Source organism: Trachypithecus francoisi, unplaced genomic scaffold (genome assembly GCF_009764315.1).
Source record: "Trachypithecus francoisi isolate TF-2019V2 unplaced genomic scaffold, Tfra_2.0 Lachesis_group5, whole genome shotgun sequence".
NCBI classification, from domain to species: domain Eukaryota; kingdom Metazoa; phylum Chordata; class Mammalia; order Primates; family Cercopithecidae; genus Trachypithecus; species Trachypithecus francoisi.
This window is the reverse complement of record NW_022681470.1, coordinates 138,627,151-138,647,446: the sequence shown is the minus strand read 5'-3', so window position 1 is coordinate 138,647,446 and position 20,296 is coordinate 138,627,151. Positions and strand designations below refer to the sequence as shown.

The 20,296-nt window shown below is 54.0% G+C and overlaps 1 protein-coding gene across 5 annotated transcripts in view; it reads right to left on the bottom strand.

The window, feature by feature from the left end:
- DOCK6 (dedicator of cytokinesis 6) overlaps positions 1-18,338 on the bottom strand; it is a 63,413-nt gene extending 45,075 nt beyond the window's left edge. For 3 of the 5 annotated variants that reach the window (XM_033195982.1, XM_033195985.1, XM_033195984.1), the window contains exons 1-13: positions 18,211-18,329; positions 11,390-11,477; positions 10,532-10,707; positions 10,235-10,303; positions 9,872-10,001; positions 8,623-8,835; positions 5,807-5,892; positions 3,199-3,265; positions 2,950-3,099; positions 992-1,072; positions 744-897; positions 430-557; positions 231-324 (exon numbers count right to left, since the gene is read on the bottom strand). In XM_033195982.1, coding sequence (XP_033051873.1) covers positions 231-324; positions 430-557; positions 744-897; positions 992-1,072; positions 2,950-3,099; positions 3,199-3,265; positions 5,807-5,892; positions 8,623-8,835; positions 9,872-10,001; positions 10,235-10,303; positions 10,532-10,707; positions 11,390-11,477; positions 18,211-18,254 — 1,480 coding nt within the window. In that variant the 5' untranslated portion in view covers positions 18,255-18,329. Of the gene's footprint in view, positions 1-230; positions 325-429; positions 558-743; positions 898-991; positions 1,073-2,949; positions 3,100-3,198; positions 3,266-5,806; positions 5,893-8,622; positions 8,836-9,871; positions 10,002-10,234; positions 10,304-10,531; positions 10,708-11,389; positions 11,478-18,210 lie in introns of all 5 variants that reach the window. The other 2 variants (XM_033195983.1, XM_033195986.1) reach the window with 1 other exon arrangement.
- Between the last annotated feature and the right edge of the window lie 1,958 nt (positions 18,339-20,296).

Below are 20,296 nucleotides of genomic sequence, written 5' to 3'. Positions count from 1 at the left end.
TGCCCCCAGGACCCCTGCCTGCCCCGCTGCCATTATCTACCCATTGACGCTATATCGATCTTATTAATTCTGCTTCTTGTCTATGGTCCTCATTAGAAGGCACAGTCAGCCCCCGAGGTCAGGGATTTGTCCATCAAGGTCATGGTTGGGTCTCTGATGCCCCTGGCACAGTAGGTGCTCTGTTGAGTGACTGAGAGTGATACTTCTTGTGTACGGGGTGTGCCACGCACCAGTCACAGGACGTAGTCGCCGCAGCAGGGACGACGGGCGCCTCATGTCAGCCAGGAATTTGAAGAGGTCCTCGTCACTAAGTCGCTCAGCCTCCTACATGGGACCCGCTCCCGTCAGCCTGGGCCAGGGGGCTAGGAGTCCCCAGGGCTGATGCAGCCAGCGGGGAGCGGGGGAGTCCCTGGCCCCGGGGTAGGACACCTGCTTAAAGAAGTTTGTGACCGTTAGCGTGGCTGGGCGGAAGCCAGAGAAGCTGCAGGCTTCGTCCCCACTACTCGTCCGGTCCTGGGGCCCCCGACGGCGGCGGTCTGTCCAAGCTGGCCGGCGTTCTAGAGGAGGGAGTGACAATGACAAAACGGGGACCAAGACGAAACAAGGAGACTCGGGGGAGGCACCGTTCGGCCAGCAGAGGGCGCACCCCCCCCTCGCTCCGTAGCCCCGCCCCAGGCCTGTCAGCACCACCCTCTAGCCCCGCCCCGATTCCCGCCCCAGGGCTGTTAGCCCCGCCTCCTCACCGCCCTCCGAGTCAGAGTCCCGGTCCAGCTGCCCAGCGCTGCTCACGATGTTGGCCAAGTGCACGGCCGTCCAGGCAAAGGGCATGCGGTAGCGGCCCAGGCGGGTGCAGAACTGCTCAGCCGCCAGGCGCAGCTTCTCTAGCTTCTCTTTGTTCTATGGGGAGACCCCCGTCCCCTGCCAGCTCAGCATTCTAGCCCTGCTGAGTCAGGAATCTGGCCTGCCCCTGGTTCAGCCCCCACACACTTACCTTGGCTGTGTCCACTTCTTTCATCACCATGTAAGGCTCACAGCACTCACTGATGTCCCCTTGCTGAAGCACCTTCTCCAACTGCGGGGCAGATGAATGAATCCAGTGAGGCGCCGCCCGAACGCTCTGTTCCCTCCTACTGACTCCCCAGCCTCCTGGACCCCTCATGGGCCCTCAGACACTCCTATCATATGAAGGCTTTTGCTCCAACATCTCCCATGGCTCCCACTGTCCTTGGGATCAAGGATTAGTGCTTGACCTGCCTGGTGGCTACTCCCTCCCATTCTTCAGATTCACCCCCAAACTCCAAGCCCACCTTTAGCTGGTGATATTTTCCCTACATTTACTTATTTATTTACATGTATGTATGTATGTATGTATTATACAGAGACAGGGGTCTCACTATGTTGCCCAGGCTGGTCTCAAACTCCTGGGCTCAAGTGATGCCCCCGCCTCTGCCTCCCAAAGTGCTGGGATAACAGGCATGAGCCATCACGTCCCTAGCTTGCCAAGCACATTTTTTTTTTTGAGACAGAGTCTTGCTTTGTTGCCCAGGCTGGAGTGCAGTGGCGTAATGTCAGCTCACTGCAAGCTCCGACCCCCCCCCCCCCGGGGTTCATGGCATTCTCCTGCCTCAACCTCCCGAGTAACTGGGACTACAGGCACCTGCCACTACACCCGGCTATTTTTTTTGTATTTTTAGTAGAAATGGGGTTTTACCATGTTTGCCAGGATGGTCTCGATCTCCTGACCTCGTGATCTGCCTGCCTTGGCCTCCCAAAGTGCTGGGATTACAGGTGTGAGCCACCGTGCCTGGCCTTTTTTTTTTTTTTTTTTTTTAAAGACAGAGTCTCCCCTGTTGCCCAGGCTGAACTTCGTGGTGGGATCTCAGCTCACTGCAACCTCTGCCTTCTGAGTTCAAGCGATTCTCCTGCCTCAGCCTCCTAAGTAGCTGGGATTACAGGCATGACCCACCACACCTGGCTTTTTTTTTTTTTTTTTTTGAAATGGAGTCTCGCTCTATCACCCAGACTGGAGTGCAATGGTGCAATCTCGGCTCACTGCAACCTCTGCCTCCCAGGTTCAAGCAATTCTCCTGCCTCAGCCTCCAGAGTAGCTGGGATTACAGGCACCTGCTACTACGCCAGCTAATTTTTGTATTTTTAGTAGAGAATGGGTTTCACCATGTTGGCCAGGTTAGTCTCGACCTCCTGGGCTAAAGCGATCCTCCCGTCTCAGCCTCTCAAAGTGCTAGGACTACAGTCATGAGTCACCATGCCTGGTCTTCCCTACATTTTTATTTGTTAGTGTAAACAAAGGCCACCCTGGGCATGGCTCTGAGCCATGAGGCCTAGACTCCAATCCTGACCACTCAGGGGCTGTGAGACCCTGGGCAGTGGGACCCTAGCTACTCTGTGCCTCAGTTTCCCCATCTGGAAAATGGGAGCCATTGCACCCCTCCACCTTGGGGCCTGTGGTGAGGACTGAAGGTGGGATCCCTGTGAAGCGTGACCGTAGCAGCACCTGCCTGTGGACACTGGATTCATTTCATCATTGCAACCTAATTGAAGATTTTGAGAAGAGAAACTTGTCCTCACTCCCAGAAAGAGAAAATCTCAAATGAGGGTGCCAACTAGGTCTTTCATCTGTCCACAAACTTCCCAACAGCATCTCACCTGCCTCCGAGGACCCCAGCCTGTCACAAGTGCCCAGGGATGGTTTTTCTTCCCAGGCTGCCCACTTATGGTTCTCAGCTCAACTGTCGCCTCTCCCTGGAAGCCCTCGGTGATTTCTCCCCACCTAAATTGGGCCAGGGACCTCCTCCCGGCCTGTGTGACCCCGGCAACAGCCCTGATTACCCTTCTTGGTGATGTATCTGTCTCATTCTGTGAAGGCAGGGACTGAACCAGTGACAGATATTCGGTATTACCACCCCCTTGCCCAGCCCCAGCAGGCACCTTGATGACCAGGAAGATGTCAGGTGAGGGGTAGGTCACGGAGAAGATGGCAGAGCGGGCCAAGGTGGAGATGGCAGGGTGGGTGCCATGAGCCCGTAGCAGCCCCTTTATGGAGTCCGAGTTCAGGTCGAAGTAGAAGTTCTCTGAGATCTGGGGACACCAGAGGCAGCTGGGTCACTACCTCTGGGAAGCCCACAGCCCCCCAACAAGGAGGAGGAAGGGGAGGAAAGAGAAAAAAGGGGCTCCTACCTTCTTTTTCTCCCGCACGTCATACAGAGCCAAGATTCCAAAGATGGGCTCAATTTCAATCTCAAACCTACAAGTAAATGGGAGGGAGGGGGCTCTCCTGAATACTTCCCGCCATCCACACACCCCACTCCCTGTTGGGGCCCAAGGTGGGGGGCATCTGACTCCCACTGGGCCACATGGAACCGACACTTAAGGGCTTGCAGAAAAGGTACATCTCATTTTGCAAAAGGGGAAACTGAGGCGCTAAAGTTTTTTTTGTTGTATTTTTTGAGACAGAGTCTTGCTCTTTTGCCCAGGCTGGAATGCAGTGGTGCGATCTTGGCTCACTGCAACCTCTGCCTCTTGGGTTTAAGCAATTCTCTTGCTTCAGCCTCCTAAGTAGGCTAATTTTCTTTTTGTTTTTTCTTTTTTGAGATGGAGTATTGCTGTGTCACCCAGGCTGGAGTGCAGTGGTGCGATCTCAGCTCACTGCAAGCTCCGCCTCCCGGGTTCACGCCATTCTCCTGCCTCAGCCTCCCGAGTAGCTGGGACTACAGGTGCCCACCACTGCGCCCGGCTAATTTTTTGTGTTTTTAGTAGAGACGGGGTTTCACTGTGGTCTCGATCTCCTGACCTCATGATCCGTCCACCTCGGCCTCCCAAAGTGCTGGGATTATAGGTGTGAGCCACTGCGCCCGGCCAATTTTTTGTGTTTTTAGTAGAGACGGGGTTTCATCGTGCTGGCCAGGCTAGTCTCGATCTCCTGACCTCGTGATCCGCCCATCTTGGCCTCCCAAAGTGCTGGGATTACAGGCGTGAGCCACCGTGCCCGGCCGTCACTGAAAATGTTTTTTCCCCCTTCCTACACCCTCAGTAAGTAACTCACACAGAGTTCCTCCTCCTGCAACCACAGCCCTTTTTCAGTTGGCATGGGGGCACTTTGGGGCTCAACAATCCCCACATCTTTTTTTTTTTTTTTTTTTTTTTTTGAGACGGAGTCTCGCTCTGTCGCCCAGGCTGGAGTGCAGTGGCCGGCTCTCAGCTCACTGCAAGCTCCGCCTCCCGGGTTCACGCCATTCTCCTGTCTCAGCCTCCCGAGTAGCTGGGACTACAGGCGCCCGCCTCGTCGCCCGGCTAGTTTTTTGTATTTTTTAGTAGAGACGGGGTTTCACCGTGTTAGCCAGGATGGTCTCGATCTCCTGACCTCGTGATCCACCCGTCTCGGCCTCCCAAAGTGCTGGGATTACAGGCTTGAGCCACCGCGCCCGGCGCCCCACATCTTAAAATTCTCAACTTCTGGGCTTCCCCGTCTCTCCTTTCTAGGGTGTCATCTGCCACCACTGTCACGCTGCACGGAGTTCCCATCTCGCTCACCTGAATGGCCACCATAAGTCCTTCCCTGTCTTACTCTACCTTGCTGGTCTCCGCTCACCATGCAACTCCAAACTGAAACACTGAGCACTCCCCGTTACATCCCTTCCATCCTCTCTATTCAGCCAGCTCCTCTTCCTCACTGAGTCTCCATGTACACGTCCCTCTGCAAGGAAAGCTGTCCCAGATACACGCTCCTACCCCTCAAGCTGGGTCAGGAGCCTCCTCCAGGACTCTAGGCATTTTCAGTGTCACTTATCCCGGCTCTGTGTGGTCATTCCATGGTTATGTGTCCTGTATACAGTAGGGACTTCATAAATGGTTTTTTTGTTTGTTTTTTGAGGCTGGAGTGCAGTGGCACAATCTCAGCTCACTGCAACTTCCACCCTCCGGCTCAAGTGATTCTCCTGCCTCAGCCTCCTGAGTAGCAGGGATTACAGGTGCCTGCCACCACATCTGTTTTTTTTTTTTTTTTTTAGTAGAGATGGTGTTTTGCCATGTTGGCCAGGCCAGTCTCAAACTCCTGGGCTCAGGTGATCCGCCCGCCTCGCTTCCCAAAGTATTAGGATTACAGGTGGGAGCCACTGCGCCCGGCCAATAAGTGTTTGTTGAATGACTGGATGAGCCCACAGAGCCAGTTCCCAATCCTTGTGTTCAGGGCAGGAGGCCCAACCAGGCCTCAGGCCAGAATGGAGCCTCCCTTTCCTGCCCTGATCCAGGCAGGAACTCGGGGTGGGGAGAGGCAGGGCCAGGCTCAGGTCCAAGTCCACATCCTGTTCAACTCTGTTCCCACGCACTTCTGCTGCTCCCTGGGGGCTGGTGTGGAGGGGGCTGAGAGCCAGGCCCAGGGTCACTAGCACCCGCCCCAAAGCCTCCCAGCCAAACCCTGGATCCCAGCAGCAGGGCCGGCAAGCGCCAGACTCCAGCCTCACAAGTTGTATGGTCTTGGCACCATGATGTTACCACTCTGTGCCTCAGTTTCCCCACCTTTGCCCACTTCATGAGGTTGTGGTGAAGATTAGATGGGTTCATATACATGAAAGGCTGAGAACTGATCCTGGCATACAACTGGCACTTAAGAATTGGCGACTTGGGATAACGAAAAAGGAAGTCTTACTTCCCCCATAAAAGCCCATAGGTGGCCACATAGGTGACAGGGCCGCACACGGTCATGGCACTGCTCATGTAGTGTGTACCCCACCGGAACCCATGCAGTCATTTCATGCATTTAAGAAGAGGGACACATCGGTACACTCACTTAAGTGACAGACACTTGACCAAGATCCTCTGTCCAAAGTGCTCGCGGGGTGGCTCTGGGCGGCTACAGCGTTCCACGGCTTCGTCCTGCCAAGAGTCGGGGGCAGGAGCTGCGGGGGAGCAGCTAGGACATCCTCCAGGAAGGGTCTGGAATGCCCAGCTTCAGACCAGCTCTACCCCAGCCTGACTAACCGTCTTTCCGTCCCTGCCTCTGAGCCTTTACACATGCCGTTCCCCTGCCTGGAATGCCCATCCTCTCCCGCTCCTCCTTGTCTGGCTAATGTCTGCTCACTGTTCATATATACTTCTGCTATAGAGAGGTATATAGTAGGTGTCCATGTATAGAAGGTTTTTTTTTTTGAGATGGAGTCTCACTCTGTTGCCCATGCTGGAGTGCAGTGGAGTGATCTTGGCTCACTGCAACCTCTGCCTTCCAGGTTCATGTGATTCTCCTGCCTCAGCCTCTGGAGTAGCTGGGATTGCAGCTTAGCCAACCCTTCCTCCAGGAAGTCCTCCCTGATCCCTGAGGCCTGGGCAGGCACCTCTTCAGGTGCCCACAATGTCCTGGTGTAAGGAGCCATGGTGGCTGGGACACTGAGGACCGTGTGAGGGACAATTACCAGCACCTCATCATGGCACTGCTCTGTCTGGGTTATAAGTTCCTAGTAGAGAGGTCTCTCCTCCACCAGTGAACTCTGAAGGCAGGGACTGGGTCTCTCTATTCATGGCTATATCCCCAATGCCAACAATACAGTGGGTACCCAAACATGTTAGTCAAATTATTATAGAGGTATACAATAGGTACCTACTAAAAGTTGGTTGGATGAACATAAGCATATACAGAAAGCATCCAATAAATGCTGACTGGAGAAATAGGGATATATACCCAATAAGGCACCCAATAAGTACTGATTGAATAAATATGGGTGTATATAGTAAGCACTCAATAAATGGCTAAATACAAACAGGAGTATATACTAGGTACCAAATAAATGTTGGTTGGATAAAAATAGGCATATGTGGTAGGTGTTCAATAAATATTGGGTGATTACATAGAGAACTATACAGTAGGCATTCATGTATTGAATAAATATAGGGATATACAGTTGGTACCCAATACATGCTTGTTGGATAAATAATTTTTAAAAATTTATTTTCTGGCCAGGTGCAGTGGCTCACGCCTGTAATCCCAGCACTCTGGGAGGCTGAGGCGGGTGGATCACAAAGTCAGGAGTTTGAGACCAGCCTGGCCAACATGTTGAAACCCCATCTCTACTAAAAATACAAAAATTAGCTGGGCATGGTGGCACATGCCTGTAGTCCCAGCTACTCAGGAGGCTGAAGCAGAAGAATCGCTTGAATCCAGGAGGTGGAGGTTGCAGTGAGCTGAGATCGTGCCATTGCATTCCAGCCTGGCGACAGAGTGAGACTCATCTCAAAAAAAAAAAATTTATTTTATATATTTTTTTACCTTTCCTATGGTGTTGATGGTTGGATAAATATAGGAGTATATAGGGCGGGCGCGGTGGCTCAAGCCTGTAATCCCAGCACTTTGGGAGGCCGAGACGGGCGGATCACGAGGTCAGGAGATCGAGACCATCCTGGCTAACACGGTGAAACCCCGTCTCTACTAAAAAAATACAAAAAACTAGCCGGGCAAGGTGGCGGGCGCCTGTAGTCCCAGCTACTCGGGAGGCTGAGGCAGGAGAATGGCGTAAATCCGGGAGGTGGAGCTTGCAGTGAGCTGATATCCGGCCACTGCACACCAGCCCGGGCGACAGAGCGAGACTCCGTCTCAAAAAAAAAAAAAAAAAAAAAAAAAGGAGTATATAGTAGGTGTCTACATATAAAAGCTATTGAATAAACATAGGAGATACAGTAGGTGCCCACTAAATGCTGGTTAGCTAACTATAAAGGTATATAGTAGGTGTCCATATACAGAAGCTATCTTTTTTTTTTTTTGAGTCTCGCTCTGTTGCCCAGGCTGGAATACAGTGGTGAGATCTTGGCTCACTGCAACCTCTGCCTCCCAGGTTCAAGTGATTCTCCTGTCTCAGCCTCCAGAGTAGCTGGGATTACAGGCGCCCACTACCATGCCCGGTTAATTTTTGTATTTTTAGTAGAGATGAGGTTTCACCATGTTGGTCAGGCTGGTCTTGAACTCCTGACCTCAGGTGATCCACCCGCCTCAGCCTCCCAAAGTGCTGGCATTACAGGTGTGAGCCACCACGCCCAGCCAGAAGCTACTTTTTTTGTTTTTGTTTTTGTTTTTTTTGAGACAGAGTTTTGCTCTGTTGTCCAGGCTGGAATGCAGTGACGGTGATCTCGGCTCACTGCAGTCTTTGCCTCCCGGGTTCTGGCGATTCTCATGCCTCAGCCTCCTGAGTAGCTGGGATTACAGGCACCTGCCACCATGCCTGGCTAACTTTTGTATTTTTAGTAGAGACGGGGCTTCGCCATGTTGACTGGTCTTGAACTCCTGGCCTCAAGTGATCTGCCCACCTCGGCCTCCCAAAGTGCTGGGATTACAGGCCTGAGCCACCATGCCTGGCCTAGAAGCTATTGAATAAGCATAGGGTATACAGTAGGCACCCAATACATGCTGGTTGGATAAATATAGGGGTATATAGTAGGTGTTCACATATAGAAGCTATTTAATAAACATAGGATATACAGTAGGTGCCCACTAAATGCTGGTTAGCTAACTATCAAGGTATATAGTAGGTGTCCATCTATAAAAGCTATTGAATAAACATGAAGTATACAATAGGCACTCATTAAATGCTGGTTGGCTGATATCTGGGAAGGGGCACCCACCTCGTCAGGCGCCGGGTAGAGGGTAAGCAGGGCCGGGGGCCGGTGCTGCCGTCGGAGGCTTTCATTGCGCCGGTCCACATCTTCTGGGGCCACCCGCTCTAGCAGCGAGGGCAGCAGTGAGTCAGCTGCCAGGTTCCTCAGGTCAAAGATGCTAGAGGCACCACTGCTTCGAGGGGTGTCTTCCGGGGACCCTGAGCCGCACCGGGAGTCATTCTGCCAGTGGACAATGCGCAAGCACTGAGTGCCAGCTGTATACACCCTCACCACACTCTGGTGAGAGTGTCCTCAAACTCATTCTAGAGATGGGGAAATTGAGGGTCAGGGGCTGAGGGTCATCACTCTAAGGATCATCTGGGGGTTTTGCCTACCCTCTTTCCAGAAACTTCTGTCTGGAGAGCCTCCCAATTTTTACCATTGTTGGGGGAGGCTACTCCTTATCCCACATTTGGGGCTTCAGGTGATTCTTATCTGGCCAGTCAGAACACATCCACCCACCCTAGGGACTGGCTCCAAGGGCCTGGGCTGGGCCAATGAGAGCCTTCCCTGGGACTTTGTTCACTGTTGCCAGGGAAGGAGAGAGTTCTTCCTGACCTTCCTGCACTGGATCAAATCTCAGCTCAGCTCTGTGACACTGGGTCTCTGACCCCCAACTCTAAGGGCCTCAGTTTCCCTATGTACATCTAAACATAATAACAAAATTAGCTGGCATGGTGGCCCATGCCTGTAATCCCAGCAACCCGGGAGGCTGAGGTGGGAGGATTGCTTGAACCTGGGAGGTGGAGGTTGTAATAAGCTGAGATTGTGCTACTGTACTCCAGCCTGTGTGACAGAGTGAGACTCCATCTCAAAATACTTAACTTAATTAAAATAATAATAATAATGAAAACAACAATAATCTTTGGAATAATTACGGTTGGTATACAGTAAGTGCCCAGTAAATGTTGACTGACAAAATATAGGCTCAAGGCCTCTAAGAACCTTGCTGTGCCTCAGTTTCCTTACCTGGGTGTAATGGCTGCCCTGACTCCTAGGATGAAAGGAGAGGACACATATATATATATATTTAGTATACCCTAAGCACTCAATAAATGTTTATAATTATGACCCCTAACTTTTTACTCATGGGGACTGATGCAATTCCTTTTGAGCTCAAGACTGTTTGGGTCATTTCCTGTCACATGTGACCAAAACCTGAGACTGGAGCCTCCACACATACCCCTTCAGTGACCCCAGCCAGGGAATTCCTCACCGAGTCCTCAGGGCCGGACCTCTCGTCTCCAGAAGCATCCTGCTCAAAGACCTGGCGGGGGAGGCCCTTCTGTCGCTCCCGCTGTGTCTCCGTGGTGATGGGGCTGTATGCTGCACTCAGGTACTGATACCTAGCAGGAAACAGGGCTGGGCAGGTAGGGAGGGCTGAGGCCCCCCAGGGGCTCCCCAGTGTGTTCCGACACACCTACTCGGCACCTACAAAGCCACCCTCCTCGTGCTCCACCTGACAAGTTTGCCTGCTCTTGCAGGGACAATGGGCAGATACGCAGTACGACCGGCTGCAGACATCAGCTCAGCCCTTTTGGGTTCCAAACCCCCTGAGCTGCCCCCAAGTCAGACTCACCTTCTGTGGACGATGACCCAGTCCTCGATATACATCTCCACCGCAGCCCTCACCTGAGCATCCAGTTTTCTGCAGCAAAAGAAGATCAGGGTAAACAGAGGCAGGGTCTCTGCGAATCCTTCTGCTAGCCTGTAAGGTTAGCACTGTCCTGCCTATTCCAGCCAACGGGAGACGGAGGCTCAGAGAAAAAGCATGGCTTGCAAGGTCACGGCCCAGCCAGGGGCTGAACTCGGGCGGTTGATGTGGACGGCAGAGACAGAGTGGAATCACAGGCAGAGAGGGTGTGGGGCTACCCACTCATCCTTGGGGATCCCGGGCTCTGTGGTCCGGCATTCCCGGGGCTGCAGCAGCAGCTCCAAGTCATCAGCTGGGAATTCGACCAGGTCCCTGAGGGGCCCGGGCTCAGCGTCTGGTGGCCGGCTCAGAAGTACATCCTCAAAGTCTAGGGGCTCGACAACTTCCGTCAGTGGGACCTGGATTGGAGCAAAGTGGCTGTGATCGCACTGCCCTGGAGGCTGAGAGTGGAGGCATGAGGCAGGGGTGGGTGTGTGCTGGCTTCAAACTCAAATAGGAGGGCCGTGGGAGCCATGGAGGGTGTTGGAGCTACGGAGGAGCCATGGAGGATGGTGACCTCAGACTCTCCACCCCCACCTCAGCATTCCCTGCCCTGCCCCTCCCTCCAGGGGCTCCAGGAAGGAAATCACACCCCATGCCTGGAAGGGCAGAAACTAACAGTGGAAGGAAAGAAATGTTGACAGAGGCCAGGCAAGACACAATTCCTAAATCCCTTCCCAACCCTCTGGGCAACATGGCCCCACCCCTCTCAGGCGAAAGCCACTCCCCTCCCCAACTTCCCTCCTCCATCCCCATCTGGGTGGTCCAGGTGGCTGGAGGTGGGGGACATCAGCGGGGAGCCACTCCCCCCGGACCACCCACAGGGTGACAAGCAGCTGCAGGGAGAGTGGCCACAGGAATTGGCGACAGCACTAGGACCAGGACAGGGACTCCTTCCCCTGACACTGCTGGGTGTCTCTCGGTTTCCCCACAGGACAGGCCACAGGAGGGAGGGGGGTGGGATGGAACCTAGGCCAAGGAAGCCGCTACCTCTGTCTGAGAGAAGGCAGGGGGCTGGGGGTGGATCCCCCAAATACTTACCCCCAGGGAGCTGCTGCAGCGCCTGCTGGAGCTGGGGGAGCCACTGCGTTCGCGGGACACCTGCTTCCGCACCTCTGCGGCCACCGTCCTGCAAAGACAGGGAGGGGGCCATTGGGGACAGGAAAACTCAGGCAGTGGGGCCGACAGATTCCTGCTATGAGGAAAATTCAAATTGTGGAATGGAATAAATAGGCCAAGGGCCAAGAGAACCAGGAGTGCTGAGGCTTTCAGAGCCCCCAGCTCCCCAGTTCCCCCAACCTCGTCCCCATCAAGCACAGATCAGGAGAGGGGAATGCTGCCATCAGTGGGGTTTAAAGCCATCACGGACTCTCCTTCCCCTCCCAGCTGGGCCTGTGGCCTTCCAGGTCTGGAGGGAGGCCCACAGGTCCCTGGCCTCTGCTCCCTCATCTGGGGGACCTCTGTCCACCCTGCTGTTCCCCAACACACCCAGCTCTGCCCCGGGACCCCATCCAGAACATACATCCCTTCCCATCCTTGCTTTGGGGCCTGGATAAGTCATTTCCATCTCTGAGCCTCAGTTTACCCATGTGCAGCTGATGCCCTGACTTCACAGGGCTGCTGGGGAGAGCGGAGCCTGGGGCCTGGCCTGAAGTCACAGAGATCCTGAGATGAGGCCATTATGTCAGAGGTCAACCTGGCGGGGGGGCCCAGAACTGGGAGGCCTTTTAAGTAACCCCGTGCCACCAAGGTGGGCCCTGGGGCCTTCCTGGGCCACCTGGATCTGAGCAGGCCTTCAAAATCAGGGAGGACAGCCGGGTGTGATGGTTCACACCTGTAATCCCAACACTTTGAGAGGCTGAGGCGGGTGGATCGCCTGAGGTCAGAAGTTCAAGACGGGCCTGGCCAACAGGGGGAAACCCCATCTCTACTAAAAATACAAAAATTAGCTGGACGCCTATAGTCCCAGCTAATACTCGGGAGGCTGAGGCAGGATAATCGCTTGAACCCGGGAGGCGCAGGTTGCAGTGAGCCGAGATTGTGCCACTGTACCCCAACCTGGGCGACAGAGCAAGACTTTGTCTCAAAAATTACTGGCCAGTAAATTTTTATAATAAAAAGTTGTGCTCAGCCAGGCACAGTGGCTCACACCGCTAATCCCAAATTCTCTGGGAGGCTGAAGCAGGAGGATCACTTGAGGCCAGGAGTTCAAGACCAGCCTGGGCATGCCACTGAGTAAACTGAACCCTGAACAACATTAAAAGTAAATACACGTGGCCGGGCGCGGTGGCTCAAGCCTGTAATCCCAGCACTTTGGGAGGCCGAGACGGGCGGATCACGAGGTCAGGAGATCGAGACCATCCTGGCTAACACGGTGAAACCCTGTCTCTACTAAAAAATACAAAAAACTAGCCGGGCGTGGTGGCGGGCGCCTGTAGTCCCAGCTACTCGGGAGGCTGAGGCAGGAGAATGGCGTGAACCCGGGAGGCGGAGCTTGCAGTGAGCCGAGATCGCGCCACTGTACTCCAGCCTGGGCGACAGAGCGAGACTCCGTCTCAAAAAAAAAAAAAAAGTAAATACAAGTATCTCTCAGCCACTCACAGACCTAGCGCTCACCAAAGAGCTGGGTTATCAACAAGCCTCCCCAGGTGGGGACAAAGTTGTAGGGAGACCCCATTTCTACAAAAAATTTAAAAATTAGCTACTCAGGAGGCTGAGGCAGGAGGATCACTTGAGCCTGGGAGGTAGAGGCTGCAGTGAGCTGTGATTGTTGTGCCACTGGACTCCAGCCTGAATGACAGAGCAAGACCCTGTCTCAAAACAAAACAAAAAATTTAACCGGGTGAGGTGGAGCACACCTGTAATCCCAGCTCTTTGGGAGGCCGAGGTGGGTGGATCACCTGAGGTTAGTCATTTGAGATCAGCCTGGCCAACATGGTGAAACCCCATCTCTACTAAAAATACAAAAGTTAACTGGATGTGGTGGCACACACCTGTAATCCCAGCTACTTGGGTGGCTGAGGCATAAGAATCACTCGAATCTAGGAGGTGGAGGTTGCAGTGAGCCAAGATTGCACCACTACATTCCAGCCTGGGCAACAGAGTGAGCCTCTGCCCCAAAAAAGGAAAAAAAAAAATCATATGGGTCAAAACCAAAACTTGATCATGACCTTCATACAACGTGGAGGTCTCTAGTTTGAGACCCCGGTTGCCCTCCTCCATCCCCATATTCAATCTATTTTTATTCTTAACAGTCTTGGATTCTTGCTTCTACTGACTGGGGGGTTGAGAAAGGCACTTGTGGGGCATTCAAAGGATGTGAAAAATTAGGGCTTTTGTCTTGAAATTCTCAAAGTCGGGCTGCTGCCTCCAGAACCCTGGGCATACAGGGGCTGGGGGATAATTTACAAAAGATGCTGAGACAGGGGACAGAGCTGTACCCTGGTCCCAGCTGTTCTGCAGCTGCTGCTCCAGAGGAGGGAGAGAGGAGGAAGGACGGCTGGGCCTCCAGCTTCATTTTCCCCTTGGCCTTGGAGAGAGGCCCCTGCAGTGGGAAAACGCCGGGCCTGCAACACCACGGCCACAGAGCCAGCTGACTGCATCACAGGACTCTGCACGAAGCCGTTGAGCATGGATGAGTGACCATCAATCTCTCAGCCTCAGGGCTCCGGCCACTGCCCACCTTCTCGAGCTGTTCTGAGTGTAAGGCTTTGCACAAAGTAAGTGGTCAATTAGGGCTTGCTGCCACCAGGCTGTCTTCAAAGACAATCCTAGGCAGCTGGAATTTCCAACCCTGTTTTGTTTTTTGTTTTTATTTTTTTAAATTTATTTATTTATTTGAGACAGAGTTTTGCTCTTATTGTCCAGGCTGAAGTGCAGTGGCGTGATCTCGGCTCCACCTCCTGGGTTCAAGCGATTCTCCTGCCTCAGCCTCCTGAGTAGCTGGGATTAGGGGCGCTTGCCACCATGTCTGGCTAATTTTTTGTATTTTTAGTAGAGATGGGGTTTCACCATCTTGGCCAGGCTGGTCTCGAACTCCTGACCTCTGGTGACCCACCCGCCTCAGCCTCCCAAAGTCCTGGAATTACAGGCGTGAGCCACTGTGTCCAGCCTGTTTTTGTTTTTTTGTGTGTGTGTTTTTTTGAGACAGGTCTTACTGTCGCCCAGGCTGGAGTGCAGTGGTGCAATCACGGCTCACTGCAGCCTCAACCTCCTGTGTTCAAGCAATCCTCCAGCCTCAGCCTCCTGAATAGCTGGGACAACCGGTGCATACCACCATGCTTGGCTAATTAAAATTTTTTTTTTTTTTTTTTTTTTGTAGAAATGGGGTCTCACTACGTTGCCTAGGCTGGTCTCAAACTCCTGACTTCCCATGATCTTCCTGCCTCAGTCTCCCAAAATGCTGGGATTACAGGTGTGAACCACTGTGCCCGGCCTCTGACCCTGTTTTTACACCAAGGTGAGATATAGATGACAACCATGAGAGTCAGGCATGGTGGCTCGCACTTGTAATCCTAGTGCTTTGGGAGGCCAAGGCGGGAGGATCGCTTGAGCTCAGGAGTTTGAGGCTGCAGTGATTGCACCAGTGCATTCCAGCCTGGGCTACAGAGACACTGTCTCTTACAAAAAAAAAAAGGTGGGCACCGTGGCTTATGCCTGTAATCCCAGCACTTTGGGAGGCCGAGGCGGGCAGATCATCTGAGGTAAGGAGTTCGAGACCAGCCTGGCCAACATGGTGAAATCCCATCTCTACTAAAAATACAAAAATTAGCCAGGCATGGTGGCACATGCTGGTAATCCTAGCTACTCGAGAGGCTGAGGCAAAAGAATCACTTGAACCCAGGAGGTAGAGGTTGCAGTGAGCCAAGATTGCTCCACTGTACTCCAGCCTAGGCAACAGAATGAGATTCTGTCTCAAAGAAAAAAAAAAAAAAAAAATCCATCTATAAGCCAGGTGTGGTGGTTCATGTCTACATTCCCAGCATTTTGGGAGGCTGAGATGGGAGGATCACATGAGGCCAGGAGTTCAAGACCAGCTTGGGCAACATAGCGAGACCCCATTTCTAATAAACACAAATGTATACACACACACACACACAGAAAAAATCATCTGTGATTATTAAGCAAGGTTGAAAATATGCCAATCCAGCAATTCCACTCCAAGGTGTAGATACTCAGAAGGAAACACATGGCCAAGAATGTTGACACCTCTGATCATGACAGCTCCAAAGTGAAACTCACATGTTCATTGACCAAAGATGGGGAAATAAATGCCTGAGGCAGGGGAATACTACTCAGCAATGAAAAAGTATTGCAGGCAATGGCCCAGCTGAGCCTTCCTGACATGATGCTGAGTGAACAAAGTTGGGCATGTGGATGCAACATCCCATGATTTAGTTTATGTGACAACCTAAAACAGGCCAGATCAGGTAGGGCTGCTGGCATGGGGGAGGGAGCCAGGAAGGTGGAGATGGTCCCCATAGGAAATTGACCAAGTGGCCATTTCCCTGCCCTTTCCTTTCTAATTATTCTTTGAAATTTCCACTTTTCTTTCTCTCTCCCTCTCTTTTTATTTATTTTTTTTCTTTTCTTGAGATGGAGTCTCTGTCGTCCAAGCTGGAGTGCAGTAGCGCGATCTCAGCTCACTGCAACCTCCACGTCCCAGATTCAAGCGATTCTCCTGCCTCAGCCTCCCGAGTAGCTGGGATTACAGGCACCCACCACCATGCCCAGCTATTTTGGACATACAGACCAAATTTTGGACATACAGACCAAAATGCAAAGAAACAGACAGCAGGCTGGGCGCAATGGCTCATGCCTGTAATCCCAGCATTTGGGAGGCTGAGGCAGGAGCATCACTTGAGCCCAGGAGTTTGAGGCCAGCCTGGGCAAGATAGTGAGATCCCATTTCTACAAAAGGTTAAAAAGTTAGCCGAGTGTTGCGGCATACACCTGTAGTCCCAGTTACTTGGGAGGCTGAGGCAGGAGGATCACTTGAGCCTGGGACGTTGAGGTTGCAGTGAGCCAAGGTATCATCACTGCACTCCAGCCTGGATGACAGCCTGTATTATAAAAAAAAAAAAAAAAAAAAAAAAGCCTGGGCGCAGTGGCTCACACCTGTAATCCCAGCACTTTGGGAGGTGGCCAGATCACCTGACGTCAGGAGTTTGTGACCAGCCTGGCCAACATGGTGAAACAACCAATCTACTAAAAATTCAAAAATTAGCTGGGTGTAGTGGCAGGCGCCTGTAATCCTAGCTACTTACGAAGCTGAGACACAAGAATCACTTGAACCCGGGAGGCAGAGTTTGCAGTGAGCTGAGATTGTGCCACTGCACTCCAGCCTGGGTGACAGAGCAAGACTCTGTCTCAAAAAAAAAAAGAAAAAGAAAAAGAAAAGGAAAAGAAAAAGAAACAGACAGCCATAATATTTGCATCCTCAAAGACACCAAAGGTCTAAGACAGAATGCCAATTTACAAAGATAATGATAGAACATAAAAATTGCCCAGCCATTATGCCTCAGCCACCAGGTCTCTTCCCTCCTCTTCTGAGAACTCCCCATGGCTCCCACCTCACTTGGGGTCAAAAGTCAAAGTCCCTTGCACAGCCCACAAGACCCTGTACATTCTACTACTACTGTCCCCCTCCAGCTCTCTGTTCCTGCCTCAGGGCCTTTGCACAAACCCTTCCCACTCTTCCCCCACAAACAGGTGTGGATCCCTCCCTCATCTCCTTGAGGTTTTTACTCAAAGGCACCTGCTCATCCAGGCCTTCCTGACCCACCTCCTGCATCTCAAGCAGCCCCCACCCACCCATCCCCCTTCCCTCTCTTCTTGTCCCCACAGCACTTGTCACTGACAGGTAATCTACTTGATCAGGCTTCTGGTCTCTCTCTGCTACTATATCCCAAGAGGGGGATCTTTTATCTCCAGAAGACCAGGGCCCAACCCACAGGGCAGCTCTTTCACCTGGGGGCAGACAGGACAGGTCCCCCGCGGAGAGGATACCTTAGTTTCTGAACGCACCCTTGTCGCAAAGACCTGCCCCCGCCAACTGGGGGCGAGGCTTTTCAGCCCCAGAGAGTCTGATATCCCCCTCCCAGGCTGGGACTCTCACAATCCCCAGTGGCCACGGAAATGGATCCCTCAGCGCCTGGGGCCTGTCCCCTCCCCCGTCTGCCCACCAGCTGGTTCTGTCCCCAGCCCCCACTCCCTCCATTCAATCACCCATCCATCCCCAGTGCGGTCCAGCCCGTGCTGGGAGAGCCTGAAGCAGAAGGTGGGGGAGCGCCCACAGCTGTCCCCTTTCCCCCCCGACAGCTGGGCACCGGACCCTGGAGGGGGAAGGGCACGGGAAACTCCTCGAGGGGTTTCAAACGCCACCAAGGAGCCCATCTCTGTCCCCAAATCTCTGAGCCTGGAGCCTCCCTGCCCCAAACCAGGCACTGAGGAGGGAACAGAAAGTCCGGCCCACCCCGATCTCCGAGGGCGCGGGGACAGTGAGGGGCCAAGAGAGGCGGACGGGGCGCGCAGGGAGTTCAGGGGGCGCCCAGCACCCGCATCCCCGCGCCACCTCCTCCGCGAAGCCCTCCGGACACACCCCCCGCGCGTCACGGAGGCAGAACTGCAGCCGCCATCGCGCTCCCAGCCCCGACGCAAGTCCCATCTGGGACCCCCGCCGGGACCCCCGCGGGCCTCCCCGCCTACTCCCGCTCCCAGCCCCTGCCGGAGGAAGCGGGCGGGACGCGGGCCGAGGCGGAAAGGGGTTGAATTGGGGGCGCCCCGGCGGGGAGCGTCACACCGCCCCGGGGCGGGGCCGGGCCACGTGGGGGAGGTGGGAGGGGGCCCCACGGCCACGCTACCTGTTGATCTTGTGCGCGAAGGCGCGGCGCTCGGCGGCAGCCATGGTCCCCGCGTCCCGCCGCCGCCGCCGCCCCGCGTCCCGGCCCCGCCGCCGCCGCTGCCGCCTGCCGGTTCTGGGCAGCCAGGGCGGGGCGGGGCCGGCACGGGGGCGGGGCCCTTCCGGGTGGCCTGGGCCGCTCCGTGCTGCCCCTGCCGGCCGGAGGGGTCGCCTGGAGTCCTGGGGGCTGGGGAAACTGAGGCTGGGGACGGAGAGGAGGCCCCGGGATCCAGGATGGGTGGGCCCAGACTCCCGGGCTCGGGGGACGCTCTTTCTACCCTAGGAGAAGGGCTGGGGAAACTGAGGCTGAGGAGGGAAGTTAGGGAAAGGAGGCGCTGGGAGCCAGACTGGGGGTGCCCCAGACTCCCGGGCTGGCGGGGGCGCTCTTTCCACCCTGGGTGCTGGGTTGGAGAAACTGAGCCTGAGGCGGGAGGGAGGGAAGGGAGGAGCTGAGACCCAGGCTAGGTGGACCCCAGGCTCCCGGGGTTTAGTGAGGGGAATCTTCCCACTCCAGGAGCAGGGCTGGGGAAACTGAGGCTAAGGAGGGAGGAAGGGAGGGGAGGAGCTGGGACCCAGGCTGGGTAGGCCCCAGATTTCCAGGGTTTGGGAGGGGCGCTCTTTCTGCCCTCTGACTCCTGGCGGGAAAACAATAACGATGTTCACTTATCTAATAAGTGTACCTGTCATACCTGTAAGTATAATCGTGGCCGTGCATGATGGCTAACGCCTGTAATCCCAACACTTTGGGAGGCCAAGGCAGGAGGATTTTTTGAGCCCAGGAGTTGGAGACCAGCCTGGGCAACATAATGAGACCCCGTGTCCACAAAAAATACAAAAATTATCCAGGCATGGTGGTGTGTGTCTGTAATCCCGGCTACTCGGGAGGCCGAGGGAGGAGGATCGCTTGAGCCTGGGAAGTCAAGGCTGCAGTGAGCTGTGATTGTGCCACTGCAATCCAGCCTGGGTGACAGAGCAAGACCCTGTCTCAAAAAGTGTAATTGCTAAGATGTCATTGAGCCTGGCCCTGCAATTCACACATGCAGAAGAAATGATTGTTTTCCTCCATTTTGCAGATGAGTAAACTGAGGCACAGAGGTGTTCAGGTGCTTGCTCGGGGTGACTCACAGGGATCTCCGGCACCTGCATTGTCTGTGCTCCCAGTCTAGAGCATGGGAGGCAGAGGAGCCTGGCCAGGCACTGGGGTGCCCGAAGATGTGCCCCAGGTCCAAGCGGTGGGACATGAGTGAGCCAGTTTGGGAGTCTAGACTTGCCGGGGCGCCTCCACCAAGAGGAAGAGGTGGGGATGTCTTGGTTAATCTATGGTCTCAAATCTCTCCCCACTGGCCTGTCTCCCAGCACCGCTGCAGCATTTTTAGGGAATTCTCCAGCCCACACCCCCCTCTGGAGGGGCTCACCCCTTTCTCACCTGCATGCCGCTGCACCGGCAGGTCCTTCCTCCTGGACAGTCCTTCTTTCCCTGGTCAGCAAATGCCCCAGGAAGAATTTGAGGTTGAATCATACAAGGCTGTGACTCTGCCTCAGGGCCTTTGCATGTGCTGTTCTCATTCCCATCTATGGGTTGCTGGCATTTTATCCTCTATTATTTATTTATTTATTTGAGATGGAGTTTCGCTCTTGTTGCCCAGGCTGGAGTGCAATGGCACAATCTCGGCTCACTGCAACCTCTGCCTCCCAGGTTCAAGTGATTCTCCTGTCTCAGCCTCCTGAGTAGCTGGCATTACAGGCACCCACCATCATACCCGGCTAATTTTTTGTATTTTTAGTAGAGATGGGGTTTCATCATCTTGGTCAGGCTGGTCTGGAACTCCTCACCTCAGGTGATCCACCTGCCTCAGCTTCCCAAAGTGTTGGGATTACAGGCATGAGCCACCGCGCCCACCCTGAGTCACCATGCACCCCTGAGACACGGTTTCTTGCCTTGCTGCCCAGTGAATCCATGTCAGACCTTGAACCCACAGGAAGGAGGCCTGGATTGTAGGGGAACCCCCAAAGCCTGCCACTCAGACCCAGGATAGCATCCTGCTAGT